A 17,478-nucleotide genomic window follows, 5' to 3' on the forward strand; every position below is an offset into this window, starting at 1 on the left:
CTAGGTCTCCTGGCTGCTCCCATTTCCTTTTCCCAAGAAAGCAGAAAGTTCCAACGGAGCTTCCAGCACGTCAGGCACGTGCATTGCACCCTGGTTATCACAGCCCCGGGTGTCAATAAATGGGTGTTGCTGGGCCCCACCTTAGTCACGGAAAGCACCGAGTCAGGGGGGAAGCTGGTACTGTGCCCCTACTGCTCCCATGTGACATGGCGCGTCCATCATCCAACTCCAAGCCTTGGTTCACCCTCCCCGTCGGGGTCATCCTCTGTAGAAACCATAGGGCCCTGAATATGCAGTCGTGGGAGGAAAGCCCGGGCTTTCTCCGGACGAAGACTAAAATCCTCTCTGAATTCCTCCAGAGGCAGACTGAGCAGAGCGGGTGTCCTGGGGAAAGCAGCCATCCAGGGGTGCAGAGCCCCCAACCCGCCCCACCCACAGGAGCCAGCGATGGAGAATTCCCCAGACTGGGGGAGAGGGAGTATTGGAGGGGATCCCCCATGAACCCGCCCGCTCGCACCCCTCCTCCCCACTGGTGCTCGGCACCGTGACTGAGCATCCGGCGGGCCCTCGCCTGCAGAAAATGGAACGCATTTCCCTTGGGGCGGTGCGGACAGCCTGGGCGGGGTCCCTGGAGCGGGACTGCTCAGTCTGGGTGGGGCAGCCCTGCGCCGCGCCGCACCTCGCCGCCGCACCGCCTTCCTGTCGCGCTGCTGCCCTACCTCGCGTGAATCCCTCACCCCGTCCTCTTCCGTGCAACCCCAGTAACCTCCACTTCAAGCTGTCTTCCGCTCAGTTTCCACCCCAGCCCAGTGCCTGAGTCTCTATTTCTGTTTCCTCGCTGAACGTCACCAATCCCATCGAGCTTCGAAAGTAACCGCTATTGATCTTTCCTCCCAGGCACTTTCCATTCCATCATTCCACTGTCGCATGAACTTCTGTCCTGAGAGCGCGCTATCAGCAGGCTATCAGCAGGCGGGCAGAGTAGCGCGCTCCCAACCAAAATAATGCTGTTGGGAGACCCCCACCCCCACACTATTCTTCACGGGAGCCTGTCCAAGGGACCCCAAAAGAGGGTCAGAAAGATTGGCAGTTTCTGCTTTGCCCTCTAGGGAGTCTGGGCTGGGCCCCGGCAGCCCACCCGGAATCCCATAGAGTGGAGTAGACAGGAGGGAGCCTGCGTGCCCAGTCTGGGATCCAACGTGGCCACGGCACAGCGTGGGGAGCAAAGATCCAGGCCCCACGTGACTGACTCCTGGCATGCACTTCTTCCAGGCTCATCCCCACCTGCACTGGCACTTGGTCCTCAGGCAACCTGCCTCCTACAATCCCACACTAGGGTCTCTCCACTATACTCTCAATCTGAGGCTCCTCTTCCAGGCTCAGATCCTGATTTGGGCAGAAGGAGGCTGTAACAGATATCAGAGATCAGAGACCACCCCAGAAATGGCTCCCTAACAGTTGGTGAGAAGCGGGAGGCCTTTAAAGTATCTGAGTGATTGTAATAAGGCACATGACCTCTGAGTCAATTTCATCTGTTTATTAAATAGGGATACTATTATCCATTCTAGGGGGCTTTGAGCAAATCAGGCTTGATGTAGGTGAAGCCAGTTTGTAGGATATTGAAATGTTTGGCCTTTTCTCCATGCCTCCACCCTGGCCATGCATCATAATAAAGCCCCAAGGCAGGTACTGGCTCTGTATCTCGCTTATGAGCAGCTAGCTGCCTAATTGCCCACTAAGGGGAACTAGATGTTTGTTAATCAAACAATCCTTTGTTCACATTCACCACCTTTTACTAAAATGGTGTCTGGATTCCTGAGACACTTTTTCTCTCCCTGTCTGGATCATGTACCACTCAAACGTGATTGGAACCCGAAAAGATGAGGTGAGGCTGTGGAGGCAGACATTGCCTAGCTTATCAGCTGTGTGATATCAGGGAAAGTTATTTATTCCTTAGCCCCAATTTGTCTTCAAAATGAGGAAAATAATGGTGGCTATCTCATTGTATTGAGTATATGAATCACTTTGCAGTGCAAGGCACATAGGAGCTCAAAACTTGCTAGCTGTACCTAGGTCACAGGCAAGCCTGTCTCTCAATCTAACAGGATTCCTCTGTAAAATGAGGGTGGTGGTGGCCCAATAACTGGAACTGCTTCGATTTATGGTTCACTTCCTATGTGCCAGGCCCAGCACTAAGTGCTTTACACGTGACATCTCATTGAATCCTCACCAGGTACTATTATTCTCCTCAGCTGATGAATGAGGAAACCGAAGGAGGAGGTTGAGTAGCTTATCCAAGGTCTTACAGCTAGTAACAGGGCTCCAGGACTTAACTTTGCACTCCACTGCAGCTCTCTAAAGCCTTCTATCATTAGACTTCCAGAATTCTGACATGCCCAGGTAGTGTCAGGTGAGGGACTGAAAATCTCAGCTCCCTCTACCCCCTCATCTCAATGCAGTTACACCTCCCTTTGCTACTTTCCTTAAAAATCCTCAAGCATGACGGTGCTTTTTAATTCCCTCTCCGAAGGCCTCTCTTGTGCCTTGAATCCACTCCTCCTCCCCCAGCCCCTGAGGCTCTGTGGTCCTTGGGCTACAAATACTGCCAGGGGTTCCTGGCCTGCACACTGCCCTCTGGGACTGCCAGAGGGAAGCTACCCTGATCTAGGAGTCACTGAAGAGTCTAAGGTCTAAGAAACTCCACTTCCAGGGGTGCCTATTTGTGCTGTGCACCCCTATCACTCATGGGGACCTGGAGCTTCCCATCCCCCAGTGTCTACTGGCTGCCATTCTGGCTCCATTAGGCTCTGATCTGACAGGGCTGCCTAGAACTAGGGGTTAAAGGAAACCTCGAAACTACATATCTTTTTCTCCTTTCCCATTCTCCTTCTGGGTTATAAACTATCCGAGCACCACCTACGGACTCTCCAGACTGCTGGAGTTCAGTTAACAGACGGGATGAAGGGAGGTCCAGACTTCAGACCCACTGATTAGTCAGTCAAAAGATACACCAACTCGGTAGTGGGGGGGAGGGAACTTTCCTTTATCCTCTGGAAATAAAAACATTTCCTACATTCCTCCATTCACTTGGAAATCTGTCACCATATTTAATGTACTGTCAGTTCTTCTCAGAAAGCTTGTAATGTTTATAAAGCACTATACATCCTTAATATTTTTAAAAGTATAGTAGGATGTGAAAGTATAAGGTGATAGACTATTTAACCAATAAAAACTAATACATCCTTAACTATTAATGTCTTCAGAATGAGTTTATTAATGTCATTACTGGAGCCCAAATCCTGGCTCTGCCAGCTCCTAACATGTAACCTTGAGCAAATTCCTTATAGTCCCTCACCTGGAAGATACAGCTATTTTCTACTTCAGAAGGTTGTTGTGAAGACTAAGTGTGCAAGATGTAAACCACTTAGCAAATGGCTGAACATCTATTAAGAACTCACTAGATGTTATTTATTACTAAACTGACATGTCACTGCCATTGCCCAGTTCTCTCTGAAACTAGCCTCTAGCTATTGGTTTTATTTGTTATTAGATATTGGTTACTTTACACATCAAAAAAATCTCATTAAGGTCACATTTTTGACCCTCGACTATTGTCCAACTCAGTCACTATGCTTGTTATTATTTTTTAATTGGCTCCCCTGACGTTTGGTAGTTTCCAAAAATCAAATGAATACTCAAGGGGCAAAGATCTGTCTCTACAGGAAATATGCAGAACAGCACAAGTTTTAAAGGAAACTCCCAAAGTGGTGTGCCAACACAGCTACAGTGACCGAGGGAGACGGCAGCCACATGATGAGCGCTGTGATGCCTTTGGAGTGTGGTGTCTGGGGGGAAATCCACTGACCTAGGGGAAGTCATCTCAGCTGGTCTGTCTCCTGGACCCTGCAGCCAGGATTAGAGTCCCATTACCAAGCTGCTTCCTTCCATCTTAGTCAGAGCACCCTGAGTTCCTGAGGTGCCTCACCCCAGCACTTTCCCCAGCCTCCGCCCAGGCACATTCACTCTTAAACCTTCCTCCTGTCAGCCTTGACTCCCTACCCTGGAAAGCTGAAAGCCTGGAATCCAGAAAGGCTTCCCAGGGAGACAAAAAACTCATCTGTGTAGCCCTAACGCTAAAAGGTGACAACTGACAGCTCTCTTGGGCAGACGCCAGAAGACCCAAAGAGGAACACCGGTGGTTTCGATGCAGAAGTGGGTCTAGACCAGTGCACTGCACTGGACACGTTCAGAAATCACCAGCAAGTGGGAGAGGAATCTTGACATCATGCTGGCTCACCGAGGCAGAGTGCAGAAGGCTGCACAGGTGAAGGGGGTGCGATAGGAGTTCCCTGCACTTAGTATTTTAACCAAATGGAAGAATAATCTGGGGTCTAGAAAAGGAGAAGGTGACCTAATAATTCTTCCCATACAGCTCCCTTGCTTGGCTGTGCTGGCTTCTAAGAGTCTCACCATGGCATTACAAAGCAAGTACAGGCAGAACCGTGGAAAATACTGTATTTATGTACATAAGTAGGACAGCTACAAGCCCCTCACAGAGGACACTCTACCATACAAGAAAAATCTTAGCAGCAAATTCTTATCTCCTTTAGCACTATCAATGCAGGTCAAGCTGGAAGGCTGGGCTTCCTATCTCTGGGCACCCATCATACCTTTCCCACTTCCCGGTAAGTCAGGAAAAAGAACTATCGCTCGATCTGAGGTCCAGTGGGAACTGGGGTGCTTGGTCATTCCTAGAGAACAGGCGGTGACTCTATTACCAGAGTTAGACTGGGAGCGATGCCAGGATTCTTCTCTGGGTAGGGACCCAGCACAGAAAACCGGAAGTTGATTAATCATGGGTTCATGGGCGCACGCACACATGAATGTAACAGGACACAAGTTGTGCATTTTCTTTGTGCTTGATGCCTCCATCTGCCATCCTCTCCCTCACAGCGGCCTAATTTTGCGCCTACATCGTTTTCTTTGGCTATGGATCCAGACACCAAGTGTTTCTCCAAACAGAATGGCTGTGGTTCAGCAACATGGCAAAGGTAACAGCTGTCCCAGGGAGGTAAGACAGATGACCAGAAGAGTGGTTTGCTCCAATCAGATATCCTTGATTTTTTTTTCTTTTTTAAAATAACAGGCTGGTGACAGGTATGGTGGCTCAAGAGTAACATGGTTCCAATTCCGTTATTACCCTGACAGAAGTCCCCTTGCTGACCTCCTAGATACCAAGGCTTCGGCAGACAGAGGCCATTCTTGCAGCTGTAATCCTGACTGCTACTTGCCTTCTTGACAGGGCCTCACTATCTCACCCACACCAACAGAGACTTCACATTTCCAGGGTTCCTCTCATACCTGGGCTGGACCTCATCTGGAAGGTCTGAGCAGCCCAAGGTGTTGGGGGGGAGGGCAATTGCCCAGCAATGTCCGAAGGACCCAATTCTAGACACTGGATTTAGGGGCTGAGTTGAGGGGGATCTCCTTGAGCTCCGTCCGCATGCACAGGTACTCCCCGATGACAGCCATGAGTGCAATGCACACAGCTTGGACCAGCCACCAGGTCAGCGCCGAAGGGAAACGGGAGCTGTAGAACCAGCAGCCCAGGAGGTGAAAGAAATGGACAGTGACAGTGAAATCCAGACACTGCTTCCCTCGTCGGATGAAGTACAGCAGGCCCAGGGCACTGTGGGGAGAGGACAGCAGTGAGTTGTCACTGGGTTGTCCTGGCCTTAGGTTCTTTGGGGAATGGGGACAATTAGGATGACAGCACAGGGGTCAGAAGCGAGCGAGATAAGAATGAAGAAAGGGTTACATAATTAGATGCCTATGGTAACCCGGCTGAGTCAGGCGGGGTAGACAAACAAAAGTACGAGCTTGATGATAAATGGCAATTGTCAGGGGAATCCTGGGGATTGAAGAGGATTGTGGCACCCTGAAGCACATGTTCCATCTAAAGTGGGGACAAGAGCCACTTGCGGCTGAGCATATATATCATCATGCTAGAAGTTTGGCCTAGAATCAGTTTTCCCAGTTTTCAAGAGAAGCTGGAAATCTGGATTTTTTTATATAAAATATTCTGACTTTCAACTCAGTGAACAAATGTGTCAAACACCATGCATGAGCTGACAACTGGTAAGCCAAACAGAACATATCCAGGAGCCAAATTTAGGTCAAAGTCAGCTGACCAGTTTTGAACCTCCAGTGTAAGGTCAAAAGCAGTATTGTGCAAGGCAGTGCTCTAAGTACCCTCATGAATTAACCAATTTAATCCTTACAACCAAGAGATGAGTAATATTATTAGCCTCATTTTACTGATGAGAAAATTGAGGCTTAGACAGATTAATTTGTCCATAGTCCCTGGACTGGTGGTAAAGCTGAGATTCAAAGCCAAGTGAGACTGCCTCCAGAGCCTGAGATCCTAATCACTATGCTCATCTGCCTCTCAAAAGACAGACAATGGTCATAAGTGACTTCAGACCTTACCCAGTCAAATCCCATAGTGTACAGATTGTGAGCCCTGAGGCCCAAAGAGGAGGGCGGTAACTTCGCCAACGGCACAGGGACCAAAGATAGAACCCAGTTCTCCTGATACCCAGTCTAATCCTTTCCTCATCTCATTCCACATCAGGGAAATGATCTGAGACAGAAGCTGTCCCACAGGCAGCATGCACAGAGTGACATAAGAGCTTTCCCGTTAAGTCCAAACAGCAATGGAAGAAGCCCTGTGATAGAGCCAGTCCCAGAATCAGCCTCTGCTACCCACTTCGATTCACCATTCCCCAGGAACAAGTATCAGCCTGTCGTATGTCCAAATTTAGGAAGTTAGTTCCAGTGCTTAGATCCCGGAAGCTGGATAACAAAATTGGTGATACTCACCAGGTGAGGGCGTTGAGGATGAAGGACATCATGGAGAGCCGGCCTGGAGGGGTGGAAAAGCCCAGGATCTGAGGAGGAATCACAAATGGAAACATGCTAGAGGAGTGACTTGGCAGAGTCCAGAACCCAGGACTCCAGCAGGCCTCCTAAGGAACAAGCATTCTTCCCAGAGCACAGAAGACAATGTGCCCCTTCGTCAGTACAGTAGCCCATTTCCAACAAGGTGCTTTTATAATCATCCATTTCGGTATCTTGTCTGATCCCCTCACAGCAGCTGGGAAAGGGTTGTTACCCTCGTCTTACAAAGAAAGGATAAAAGCTCACAGAAGTTAAGTAACTTACCCAAAGTGAGACAGTAAATAAACAGCAAGAGCAAGGTCTAGAACAGGGTTCAGCAAACTATGACACCACGAGCCAGGCATCTATTTTTGATAGGAAATCTTTACTATCTCACCCTTTAAGATAAGGTTTGCCTGCCCCTGGTCTAGAATTCAGGTTGAATGCATGAGATGGTTCTTCAACAAAGCCCAGAACTCCCATATGACCTTCCCAGGAGGACAGAGGCTCCTAAGATGGGGCTACTGGGCACCCACTGGTGTGCAATCTCTACCACTTTTGACTCAATACTACTAGATACTGAACATTAGTTTGCAAAGGCCTTTGATGTTCCTAATCTCATTATCTCACAATAATCTCACAAAGCTACTGTTATTGTTGTTGTTACTGCTGTTACCTATTTTTAGGTAATAACTTGCCCAAGGGCTGCACAGAGAATAAGCAGCTGGAACAAAGTATGCATCCCAGAACAGTGCTCATTACCACATTTGTCTTTCAGATGCAAACACCTCTCAGCCTCCACAACACTTTATAAAGTACTTTCATATTCCCAGGTCCCTCTGGGGCTCATAACATTTTGCTGAGGATTATTCTGTTCCATTTCTAGAAGAGGAAACAGGCTCAGAAAGATGACGAAACTTACCCTAAGTTCCACAGCTAGTATGTTTGAACCTAGATTGGATACCTAGCCCTTCTGAATCAAAAGCACAGGCTCCTTGTACTACAGTCCATAATATATCTGCTTCTGGTCTCATGATTTTGCATGAAGACAAATAGAGGTTCAGAAAGGTGATGTTTGCCCCAAGTCACACAGCTAGCAAGTGGAACTTAAAGAGAGGTCTGATTCTCAAGTCCAAGAAGTCTCCATTATTCCTCCTTGAGTACTCTTTTATCCATCCTCCTCCCTGATTTAGTACCTGAGACTCTTGAGGCTCAGAGAAGTGATGTCACTTTCTCAGAGCGTCAGGAAGAGGTATCAGCTTGCCTGGAACACAGGCTTGTTTGTTATAACATCCAGTCCCTTTCCTTTGTACTAAATCTGCCTCTACTACCAGTCAGTACATTTTACAGATGGGGCAGAAGCTCAGGAAGGCAATAACCCAGTCAGGCAGGTATAGAGCCCAGTAGTGTCGGACCACAAAGCCCACCCGATGAGGCCGAGATCTCACCCGCGCCGGGCCGCGGGCCTTACCTCCGCCTCGAACATCTGGTCCAGCGAGGGGCTGCTGCGCACCAGCCCATCCACCAGCGCCAGCCATAGGCCCAGGGAGCCGTAATAGACGGTCTGCATGAGGACGATCTGCGACAGGATCAGCAACGGGTCCCACACGTAGCTGCGGAACTGGCCCGCCATGCCGGCCCGCGGGGCCCGGCCACTGCCGGGGCCTGGATCAGCGCCGCCGCGCCATGGGCTGCAGCCCGCCCCGGCACCTGCGAGGACACACGCCGGGCCTCACACACCGGACCGGCACCATGGCAACGCCGCCCAGTCCGGGAGGAGGGACTGGGACCGAGAGGGAGAGCCCATTACAGGAGTTGGGGAGAGGGCGGGACGGGCAGACACATTCGCCGAGGGGAAATCCTGCCCATTCCGGTAGCTTGGGCCCTGCCCCACTCCTTTGGGGTCCACTCACCCGTGACCGACTTGCGGTTCAAAGATCCGAACGCGGCCCAGCCTCATCGACGGGCCCCCGAAACAGTCCTGACCGACAGGACCATGGAGAAGAGGCCCTACCGGCCTAGAGAGGCAAAGCTCCAGAGACGGCGGCTGCAGCAGCGGCGGCGCAGGAAAGAAGCGTTTCCGGAGTCGGCGGTGGAGGGGCGGGGCCGAGGTTGCGCAGGCGCAGTGGGTGCAAGCTTCGGCTAAACCACCTCATCAAGGGGACCGGCCGCCGGGTAGCGAAGTGTGCACATGCGCAAAATGAAGAATGATGACGATCGGAAGTGAGGCACGAGAACTGTAGAGTTTGCGTGCCCTCTAGAGGGGAGTTTTGAGGAAAAAGAAGGCATCTAGGGGAGAAGAGAGGGGCAAAGTCAAGGGCGAGGCAAAGATGTTTGGGAATAAACGAGGCGATAAATGTTGACTATCTGCAGCCTAGATTTCCAGTGTTTTCTTTCTCGTAAAGTCTGGGGTAGCTCGAAACTGTCAGGTCTTGCCACTGTCGGCGTTTTTCAGATGATTAAGGGTCAGAGAAGGAAAGCAACATACTTTCCGTCTCAAAGACTTAGAGTTAATGGCAGTCAGGATGAGACTTAAGGTGTTGCCAACACTACAGTATTGATTTTGTACCTACCGGATGCTAATGAGACAGTCCGTGCCCCTAGACAACTTACTTAGAAGACTGAGCAATGAATGTTTTATCATGTATCCATATATATTTATATGGGGGGGGGCAGCTGATCCTGACTCTGCCTGCCTCCATGATCACACTGTTTTCAAATAGTGTGAACAGTCAGTAAATATTTGCTGAATGAGTCAAGAACAGAGAAAGGGCAACAGCAAACCGATGAGTCACTTTCTTCCTGCCTCATCAGACCAAAACCCCTCAATTTCATTGATTCTAGGTTCCCCCTTTCCAGAATGGAAAGAGAGGAAGTAACTGGTTCCAGGAAAAGAAACTGGGTTTCAAAGCCAGGTCTACCAGCTGCGTGACTAGCAAGCCACTTCCTTCTTTAAACCTCAGCTTCCCTGTTTATGAAATGAGGAATCAAACCAGATTAATGTTTTCAACATTTAATCTATCCTCCACTAATTATTTTCCCATTTAAAAAAGAAATTATCCAAGATCCGTGTAACTGCCAATCAGAACTTCTGAACAGCCTATGATAACCATATTATCACCTTTGGTTGATATAATTCCAGACAAAAGTAAAGAAACAAGACTTTATCAAGAGTATATGATTTCTCTTATCATTTGGAAATACTGTAAACATTCATTTGGATTCCAGTTTGAAAGTCATTAAGGCCCAAAGATTTCTGATGTGTTTTCCAGCTCAACCATTCTTTGAGGTACCTCAATTTGGTTCAATAAATATATATTCAAAACCCTCTAGCTTCATATTACTCATATGATCTTGTGTTTCTGAGAAAACATCTGTTTATTAAGTACCTAGGTGATCTCATTTCATTCTCACAATCCAAGAAGATATTATCCTCCTTTTGAAAAGTGGAAACTGAGTCTTGGGATAGGGGAACTCTACTACCTAAGTTAGAGCGCTCGCAGGAAACTGAGCGAGGAGTCAAACCCAGGACCTTTGCCTCCAAACCCCAAAATACCATTCCAGAATTGAGAGAGAGAGAGAGAGAGAGAGAGAGAGAGAGAGAGAGAGAGAGAGAAGGAAGGACAGAAAGGGAGGAGACAGTGAGTGGTGGAGTGCTGGGAAGTGGAAAAGAAGCAGTGAGTAAATCCCACCGCTCAAGTAGCTATGGGGTGAGGGATCAAAGAGTGATGGGAGGAGAGGCTCAGGAAAAGTGCTTGAGAGGTTTGACTTAGTTCCGGAAAGCAGCTGTGTCTTCCTTCCAGGTGGTGGAATGTGTGGCTCTTCCGGAAGCAGGCCCCTGACGTCACAGCTGGACCTTCTCCACCCCACCTCCTCCCACAGATGGAAGGCATTCCCTAACCATTCCCCTGAAATGGAAAGAGTGGGTAGCCTGAGGCTGCATAGCTGGTGCTGATGTCTGACGTCTTCCTAGAACTTGGAATTTGCCTCTGGGAAACCCCCAAGGGGCCAGCAGGACAGCCTATTGCAGTTTCCTTTTTCCTGTGGGATTTCAGCTATTAAATTCTCACCTTTCCAAGCCCCAGAAATGGGCACCATCCCATGTCTTAATTAGGGTACAACAAGGAAACCAAGGGCTGATAAAAACCACAGTAACTCCCTTAGCCAGCCTCCTCGCTCCATCTTGAGAATTTGACCACAGGCAGCCTGGAGATGAAGAATGAGCTTCTGGTTCAAACCACAAAGCGTGAGCTAGGGCTGCACTGACTTGTCATGTGATCTTGGGCAAGTTCCATGCTGGTTCTTAGTCTCCCAAACTATTAAATGAAAGAGGGGTTAAGGACTCAACCTCCAAATGCAGTCCATGGCCCTGTGCCATCCGAATCACTAAAGGAACATATCATACAGTCGGGTTCCCAGGTCTTGTTGCAAACCGTAGGCTGCATCTCTAGAAGCATAAATCCGTATATTTAAAGAGCTCCCTACGTGATTCAAAGGTACAGCCATATTTGACAATTACAGAACAAGATGATCTGTAATTTACTTCAAACCAACTCCTCCTCTGACAAAATTTCTCTGTGACCTTACCATGTGCATGCCTCTCTTTGGGCCCCAGGGATTTTTTTTTCCATCTGTAATGTGAGGGGGTTGGACTAGAAGAGCTGATCTCTAAGGACCTCTCCCTCACTGCCAAGTGTGTGGTTCCAACTTATGAATGTAATTTTAAACTTTAGGTCAGAGACAGAATGACAAACAGCCACAAGCTGGGACAAACTGTCCCCGGGTGCAGAAGAAAGGAGTGCTTCTGATTGCTTGGTCACTTACATCACTCCCACGCTGGGCCCCCACTATGGGCAAGTAAGGACAACTGCCACTGGCATCACTTTCCAGATCTACCCCCGTAAATCCCTTGGGAAATGTCCTCATATGGGCCTATGGGCTTTGGGTCCCTGCTTGAATTCAGATCTTGTCTCTACTGTCTTTCTGGGTGACCTTGGGAGAGTCACTTTATCACTCTGAGTCTCAGTTTTCTCCTCTGTAAAATGGGGATCAGAATAATACCTAGTCATGGGCTGTCCTGAAGATCAAATGTGAGTTTACTCCACTGCCTGATACACCGCCAGCATTATATAAACGTTAAAAATATTAGTTATTGTTATTTTTTTCTCTTGGAATGTGGGAGTGGCAATACCCGATCTCTCAGATTTATAGCAAAAATAGGTTGATATCATAAAGAGGAGGCCCACTGCCTGGCACGTAGGAGGAACTCAGTAAATGTGGTACCCTCTCTTCCTAACCCCACCCCCAAGATTCTCCAACTCCTTCCCATCCTCTCTTCTTTCTTCCCTAGGCAGCTTTATCTCCCTGCTCACATGATCCCTTTTGGGGAATGTTCAGTGAAAACTCTTCAAGGGAGACACGTGTCTCAGGGAGAGGTACTGAAACCCTGTACTCATGCTTTTTGGACAATGCATGTGGGAGGCTAGCATTTGGCTGCCTGTCCTCTGCATTGGTGACCATCCTGGGCCCTGGCCAGCAAGTTCCTCTATTAGAAGGGAAACTGGAGACAGAAGAGAGCTCATCGCCTGCCTGTTTTCTCCTCCAGGCTGAGAACCCCTTGTTACCCAGACTGTTTTAAGGGCCGTGTGTGCCTCCATGTTAGGAGAGGAATGTTTGCTGAGCACCTACTGCGTGCCAAACACTTTTATTATCTCGCTTAAATTCTCATTTAATTTCTAAAACAAACCTGTGAATTGTAGATACAATATTCCCACTTAACAAATGAGGAAACTGAGGCTCAGAGAAGGAAGTGACTCACTCAGGACATAGCTGGGGTATGGCTGGTCATGCCCTTCCCTAGAAGTTATTCCTTGCTCTGACCTCAGAGGATTCAGGGCTTTATTTTAAGGGAAAAAAACCTGTTTTCTTCACCTTTTTCATAATCATTCATTCAGTCGTTTGATAAAATTCATTGAGCATTTACTATGTACCAAGAACCAGTCTGGATTATATGGATATACACAAATAAAGTGAATAAAGAGGAAAACTCTGACTTTGTAGAGTTTACATGGAGGAGACAGACAATAAACAAGTCAACCAAGAATGTAAAATTTAGCATCAAGTAGTGAGAATGCTATGAAGGAAAATGGGGTAAGGGGATAGAGAGCAAGGACGGTGAGAGAAATTACTTCAACAACGGCAGTCAGCAAAGACCTCCCTGAAGAAATGGCATTTTTAAGCAGAGATCTGATTGGAATGAAGGACGGAGCCAACTGAATATCTGGGAAGAACATTCCAGATAGAGGGAACTCAAGTGCAAAGTCTTGAGGCAGAACGAGATGGGCATATCCGAGGGAGAGCGAGGAGGCCAGTGTGGCAGAAACTGAGTGAACAGAGGGAGGAGTGCAGACCAGCCATCAGCCCTCGCCCAAGAGTTTCCCACTCACGCTTCGTCGTTGTCTTACAACACCTCCAGGAGGCACGCAGAGTGGGCGGGTGGGAAGCAAAGAGGAGAGCAGCTTCATTCATTCACTCGTCCAACAAATATTTTTTTGAGTTCTTACTCGGTAGAGGGCGCTGTGCTGGCTTCTGGGTATACATAATGGACATGGCTCCTCCCCTCAAGCGGCGTCCAATCTACACGATAGAGCGAGAAAACAAATAATTGTATAGATAGAAATGGTAGTGAGGGCTACGAGGGGAGTAACGTCAAAGAATTTGGGCAGGAACAGAATTTGACGTCGGGGGAAGGTCTCTCTGAGGAAGTAGTATGAAAGTAGTAAATCTGAAAGATGAGTGAAGTTAGCCAGGGCGAGGATGTGCCAGGCAAAGGAGACAGAGCGTTTGTAACAGGCCTCGTGCCATAACATGATGATCCTCTTTTATCGGAGGAGAAAACAGAGCCCCAAGACACGGGACATAAATTGCCTGTGTCATAAATCAGATGAGCAGCCAGGCTTCAACCAAGGTTGTTTTCTCCCCTATCCTGTTACCTTTCTGTTTCCCCAACAGTGTTTGCTCTCTGCAGAGAGCAGATTCTGAGTTCTGTGGCATCTGGAAGGTAGTTGCACTGTCTCCACCTTGACCTCTTTCCCGGTATCTCCCTCTCTGCTCCTTTGGGAGCAGGACATTTCAAAAAAAAAAAAAAAAATTGTGTGTGTGGGGAGAACAGGAATCAGAGCCATAAACTCAGTGGTACAACATGGTGAATCAAAGAAACCAGATTTGGATCTTGTAGTAGTCAGCTATTACTGCATAACAGATGACCCCCAAATCTCAATGGCAAAAACAGCAGATTTCTCAATCACGGGTTTGCGGGTTAGCTGGAACGGCATTGTTATAGCTTTGTTGTCCCTTCTCCTCTCTGAGTCTATTTTCTCATCTGTAAAATAGAAATAATACTATTGACTTCACAGGGTCAGAGTGAAGATGATGTTCAACGCTCCCATCTGACTAAACATACCCTCTGCTCAGGGTATGTTAGAAGCTAGATGATATTCACCTTTAGGCCAACTACTAATCCAAGAAATGATCTGACCTGAAAGCTCTCTAGGAGACAGTGAAGGCCACTGGCCGCTGGCTGTCCCCCAAATTCAGAATGGAAGAGAGAGCCAGTAAGTCAGTCAAAGAGTGTGAGGCACATCCAGGAAGAAGAGATGCCCTCAAATAAAGACCACGCAGGTTTCAAAAGCTGGAGAGAAGTCTGCCAGCCCCTGGAGTCATCTCGGTGCTTGGCGTCTTCCTTTCCGGTTTAGTCTTTAGCCCTACCTTAGCCTTCTAAAAACCCCAAGCCCTTTTTTCTTAAGGAGTCCTGAAGGAGACATGGTTTCTTGCCATTACAAGAACCGCAGTAACACAGAGAAGATACACATAAAGTTGACGGCCCAGAGCTTGGCGTATAGTAGGTCCTTTAGTGTTCACTAGTCAGGAAGCTGCTTAAGAGAAAAGATGGCATCTCACTCACCAGGATTTTTCAAAAGGCCTCTTACATCGATGTTCATCGAAAGCTTATTGGATAAATGACCAAATGAATGCACTTCTGTTTGCCTTAGGACAAACATCCAAATGGCATTCATCCAGTTATCTATACAGGTCTTGAGCAAAGCACTAAGGACACCTCCGTGAACAAGACAAGGTCTCTGCTTTCATGGAGCTTACGTCTGGCAGGGGAATGGACGATACACAAGTAAAACAATAAACATGTGTTATCAGGTGAGAAAAGCGTTGTGGCAAAAGTAAAGAAAAGCAAGGAGAAAGAGTGATCGGAGGGGGTGAGTGTTGTTTTTAGAATTCTTTAAAATACCTCCAGTGGTGGCTGACTCACCGCGTGGGCCTTGGTTTGCCTATCTTACAATGAGTTTTCCTATCTGCTAGATTGAGAGGTTTGGGAGGGTCCTTCTGAACCCAATGTTCCCAGTTTCTGCGGTTATGCAAGGCAGTGGCTGGACTTTCCATGGCCTCTGAAAGATCCAGGCTGTCATTATCAGGAACTGGAGAGAGATTTGCATGGCAAAGAAAACTGGAGAGGGTTGGTGCCCTTCTGGGAGAGAGAGTCCCACGCCCCTCCTCTCAGCTGTTCCGAAAATAGCGACATGATTACCTGTTATTTGCTTTCTGTGAGGAGCCGTTGGGGAGGGGGGATAACTTAAGACTCAGAGAGAGACCTCTGTAATGATAAAAAAACAGATAACATTTCCGTGCTAGGTACTGTGCTAAGCGCCATACTGTCCACGCTCATGATATAACTACAGTGACTCCCAAGTTACAAATGAGGAAACCGAGGCACAGAGTGGTAAGAGGTCCTGCCCCAGGTTGCACAGCCAGGTGACAGCCCAGATCTTTCTGACCCTGAAGCCTGTGCTCCTAACCTCTAACTCTAACATCAGTGAGAACAAGATGTCTGCCCAAGGGGAGGGACAGATGGCGTACTAGAGGTCTCAGGGGAGGGACAGATGAGAACTAGCTGGAGAGGTGAGGGGTTTGAGAAGGCTTCTAGCAGGGAGGAGGCATTGGACAGGATCAGTTGTAGCTTCTTGAGCTGGGTGTCTCTGGATGCTCCAGCTGTGTACCCAACCTCGGTTAACTCTGGCTTAGGAGGCCTGGGGAGAAAGGACAGGGCAGCTCCTGTCTAGGCCTAGTCTTGGCTCCTCTCTGAGCTGTGTGCGAGGCGGGTGCCTGTTGACTCTGAATCACTTCTCTGCTTGAAAGGAAGTTGGAGGGAGGCTATCCCCCAGACTCACTCCATCTCAGGGGTAGAAGATAAGGAAGAGTAGGGGAACCAACATGGGCGGGGAAGCATAAACTATGCACCTAGAACTTCACCTTATTCCATCCTCCTAATCACCCCAAGAGGTAGGTCTTTTATCCCTCCCTATTTTACCAAGGAGCAAAGTGACTCTCAAACTTTCCTCCAACTGGCAAGTGCTAGAACCAGGATGTTAGTTAAGAACTTCTTGACTAAACCTGTGTGGGTTTTGTTTGTTTGTTTGGCTTTTTGTTTGTTTGCTTGCTTGTTTGTTTACTTTGGTCTCAGGCAGGGAATCGAGGGTTTCTGTTCAATTCTACAAACCTTTGCCTACTGCATTTTGTTTTTTGGGAACCAAAGAAGAAAACTATTAGAACTTTTTAAAGGGCCTCAGGATCTGGTCAAATTGTTTTTAAAACCCTTTGGAGGGAGGTAAGGACTTCTTTGTGGTTCTAAAGAGAGAATCTGAAATTTCTTGCTTCAGAAATATTTACATAGAGACACACACCCTACTAAAGTAGTGACCAGCCATGTACCCTTTGTCCCTGATCCAAGGAGCACAGGTTAAAACCCCACAAATCCACAAATAACTGTACTCAAACATATTGCAACTCTTCAGAGAGATTCTCAGAAGTTAAATTTCTTAATTTCAGGGGGTTGGGATAGTTTTATAGAAGAGCTCGCACTATTTCAAGTACCAGTGTTCAGTCTTTTTTTGCTAGTTTATTCTTTAAGTGATTACTGAAAACTGCGTACTTCCTGGCACACTTTTTAGTTGACAGCTAACCTTTTTCATCCAAAGTTTATATAGCTACAAAGGTTGTGATTTCTGACACATTGTAATACACTTAAAAATAAATAGTTACATCATTCTTTTAAATGTATCCAGTTAATTAAATACCCTAGTAATTTGATACTTACAACCATCCATTTAAAAAATACATGAGCAGAGGCCCTTCTGTAACAGTCAGAATTTTTACGTCATTCCTTTTTCTACTCAAACTCAAATTTCCACTCCGTGTCCCACAACAAACTTTTATCATAATGTATTTTGTATGCTTCAATGGCTTATCAATAACTCTATCCTATCTCTCTGCCTATATATGTGCAGATTAGATCATTATTTTATGTTCTATGACCACAAGACTAGGTATTAAATTTTTCTATTATTACAATTATCATAAAAATGCAATCAATTAAAACTATGTAAATACATTACATTTTTTAAAGTCCTACAAAAATTTTTTAACACTTTGAGATACAACTGACATAAAATGAACTATACATATTTAAAG

At 47.3% G+C, this 17,478-nt stretch overlaps 1 protein-coding gene across 2 annotated transcripts in view; it reads right to left on the bottom strand.

The window, feature by feature from the left end:
• The window catches only part of SYS1 (SYS1 golgi trafficking protein), a 32,925-nt gene extending 19,442 nt beyond the window's left edge, over window positions 1–13,483 (bottom strand). The window contains exons 1-4 of one of the 2 annotated variants that reach the window (XM_016152394.2): window positions 13,386–13,483; window positions 8,853–9,228; window positions 8,411–8,649; window positions 6,883–6,950 (exon numbers count right to left, since the gene is read on the bottom strand). In XM_016152394.2, coding sequence (XP_016007880.1) covers window positions 6,883–6,950; window positions 8,411–8,572 — 230 coding nt within the window. In that variant the 5' untranslated portion in view covers window positions 8,573–8,649; window positions 8,853–9,228; window positions 13,386–13,483. Of the gene's footprint in view, window positions 1–4,489; window positions 5,690–6,882; window positions 6,951–8,410; window positions 8,650–8,852; window positions 9,229–13,385 lie in introns of those variants that run through there. The other variant, XM_016152393.2, reaches the window with a different exon arrangement.
• Window positions 13,484–17,478: the final 3,995 nt, after the last annotated feature.

Source organism: Rousettus aegyptiacus, unplaced genomic scaffold, assembly GCF_014176215.1.
Source record: "Rousettus aegyptiacus isolate mRouAeg1 unplaced genomic scaffold, mRouAeg1.p scaffold_m13_p_12, whole genome shotgun sequence".
In the NCBI taxonomy this organism is placed as follows: domain Eukaryota; kingdom Metazoa; phylum Chordata; class Mammalia; order Chiroptera; family Pteropodidae; genus Rousettus; species Rousettus aegyptiacus.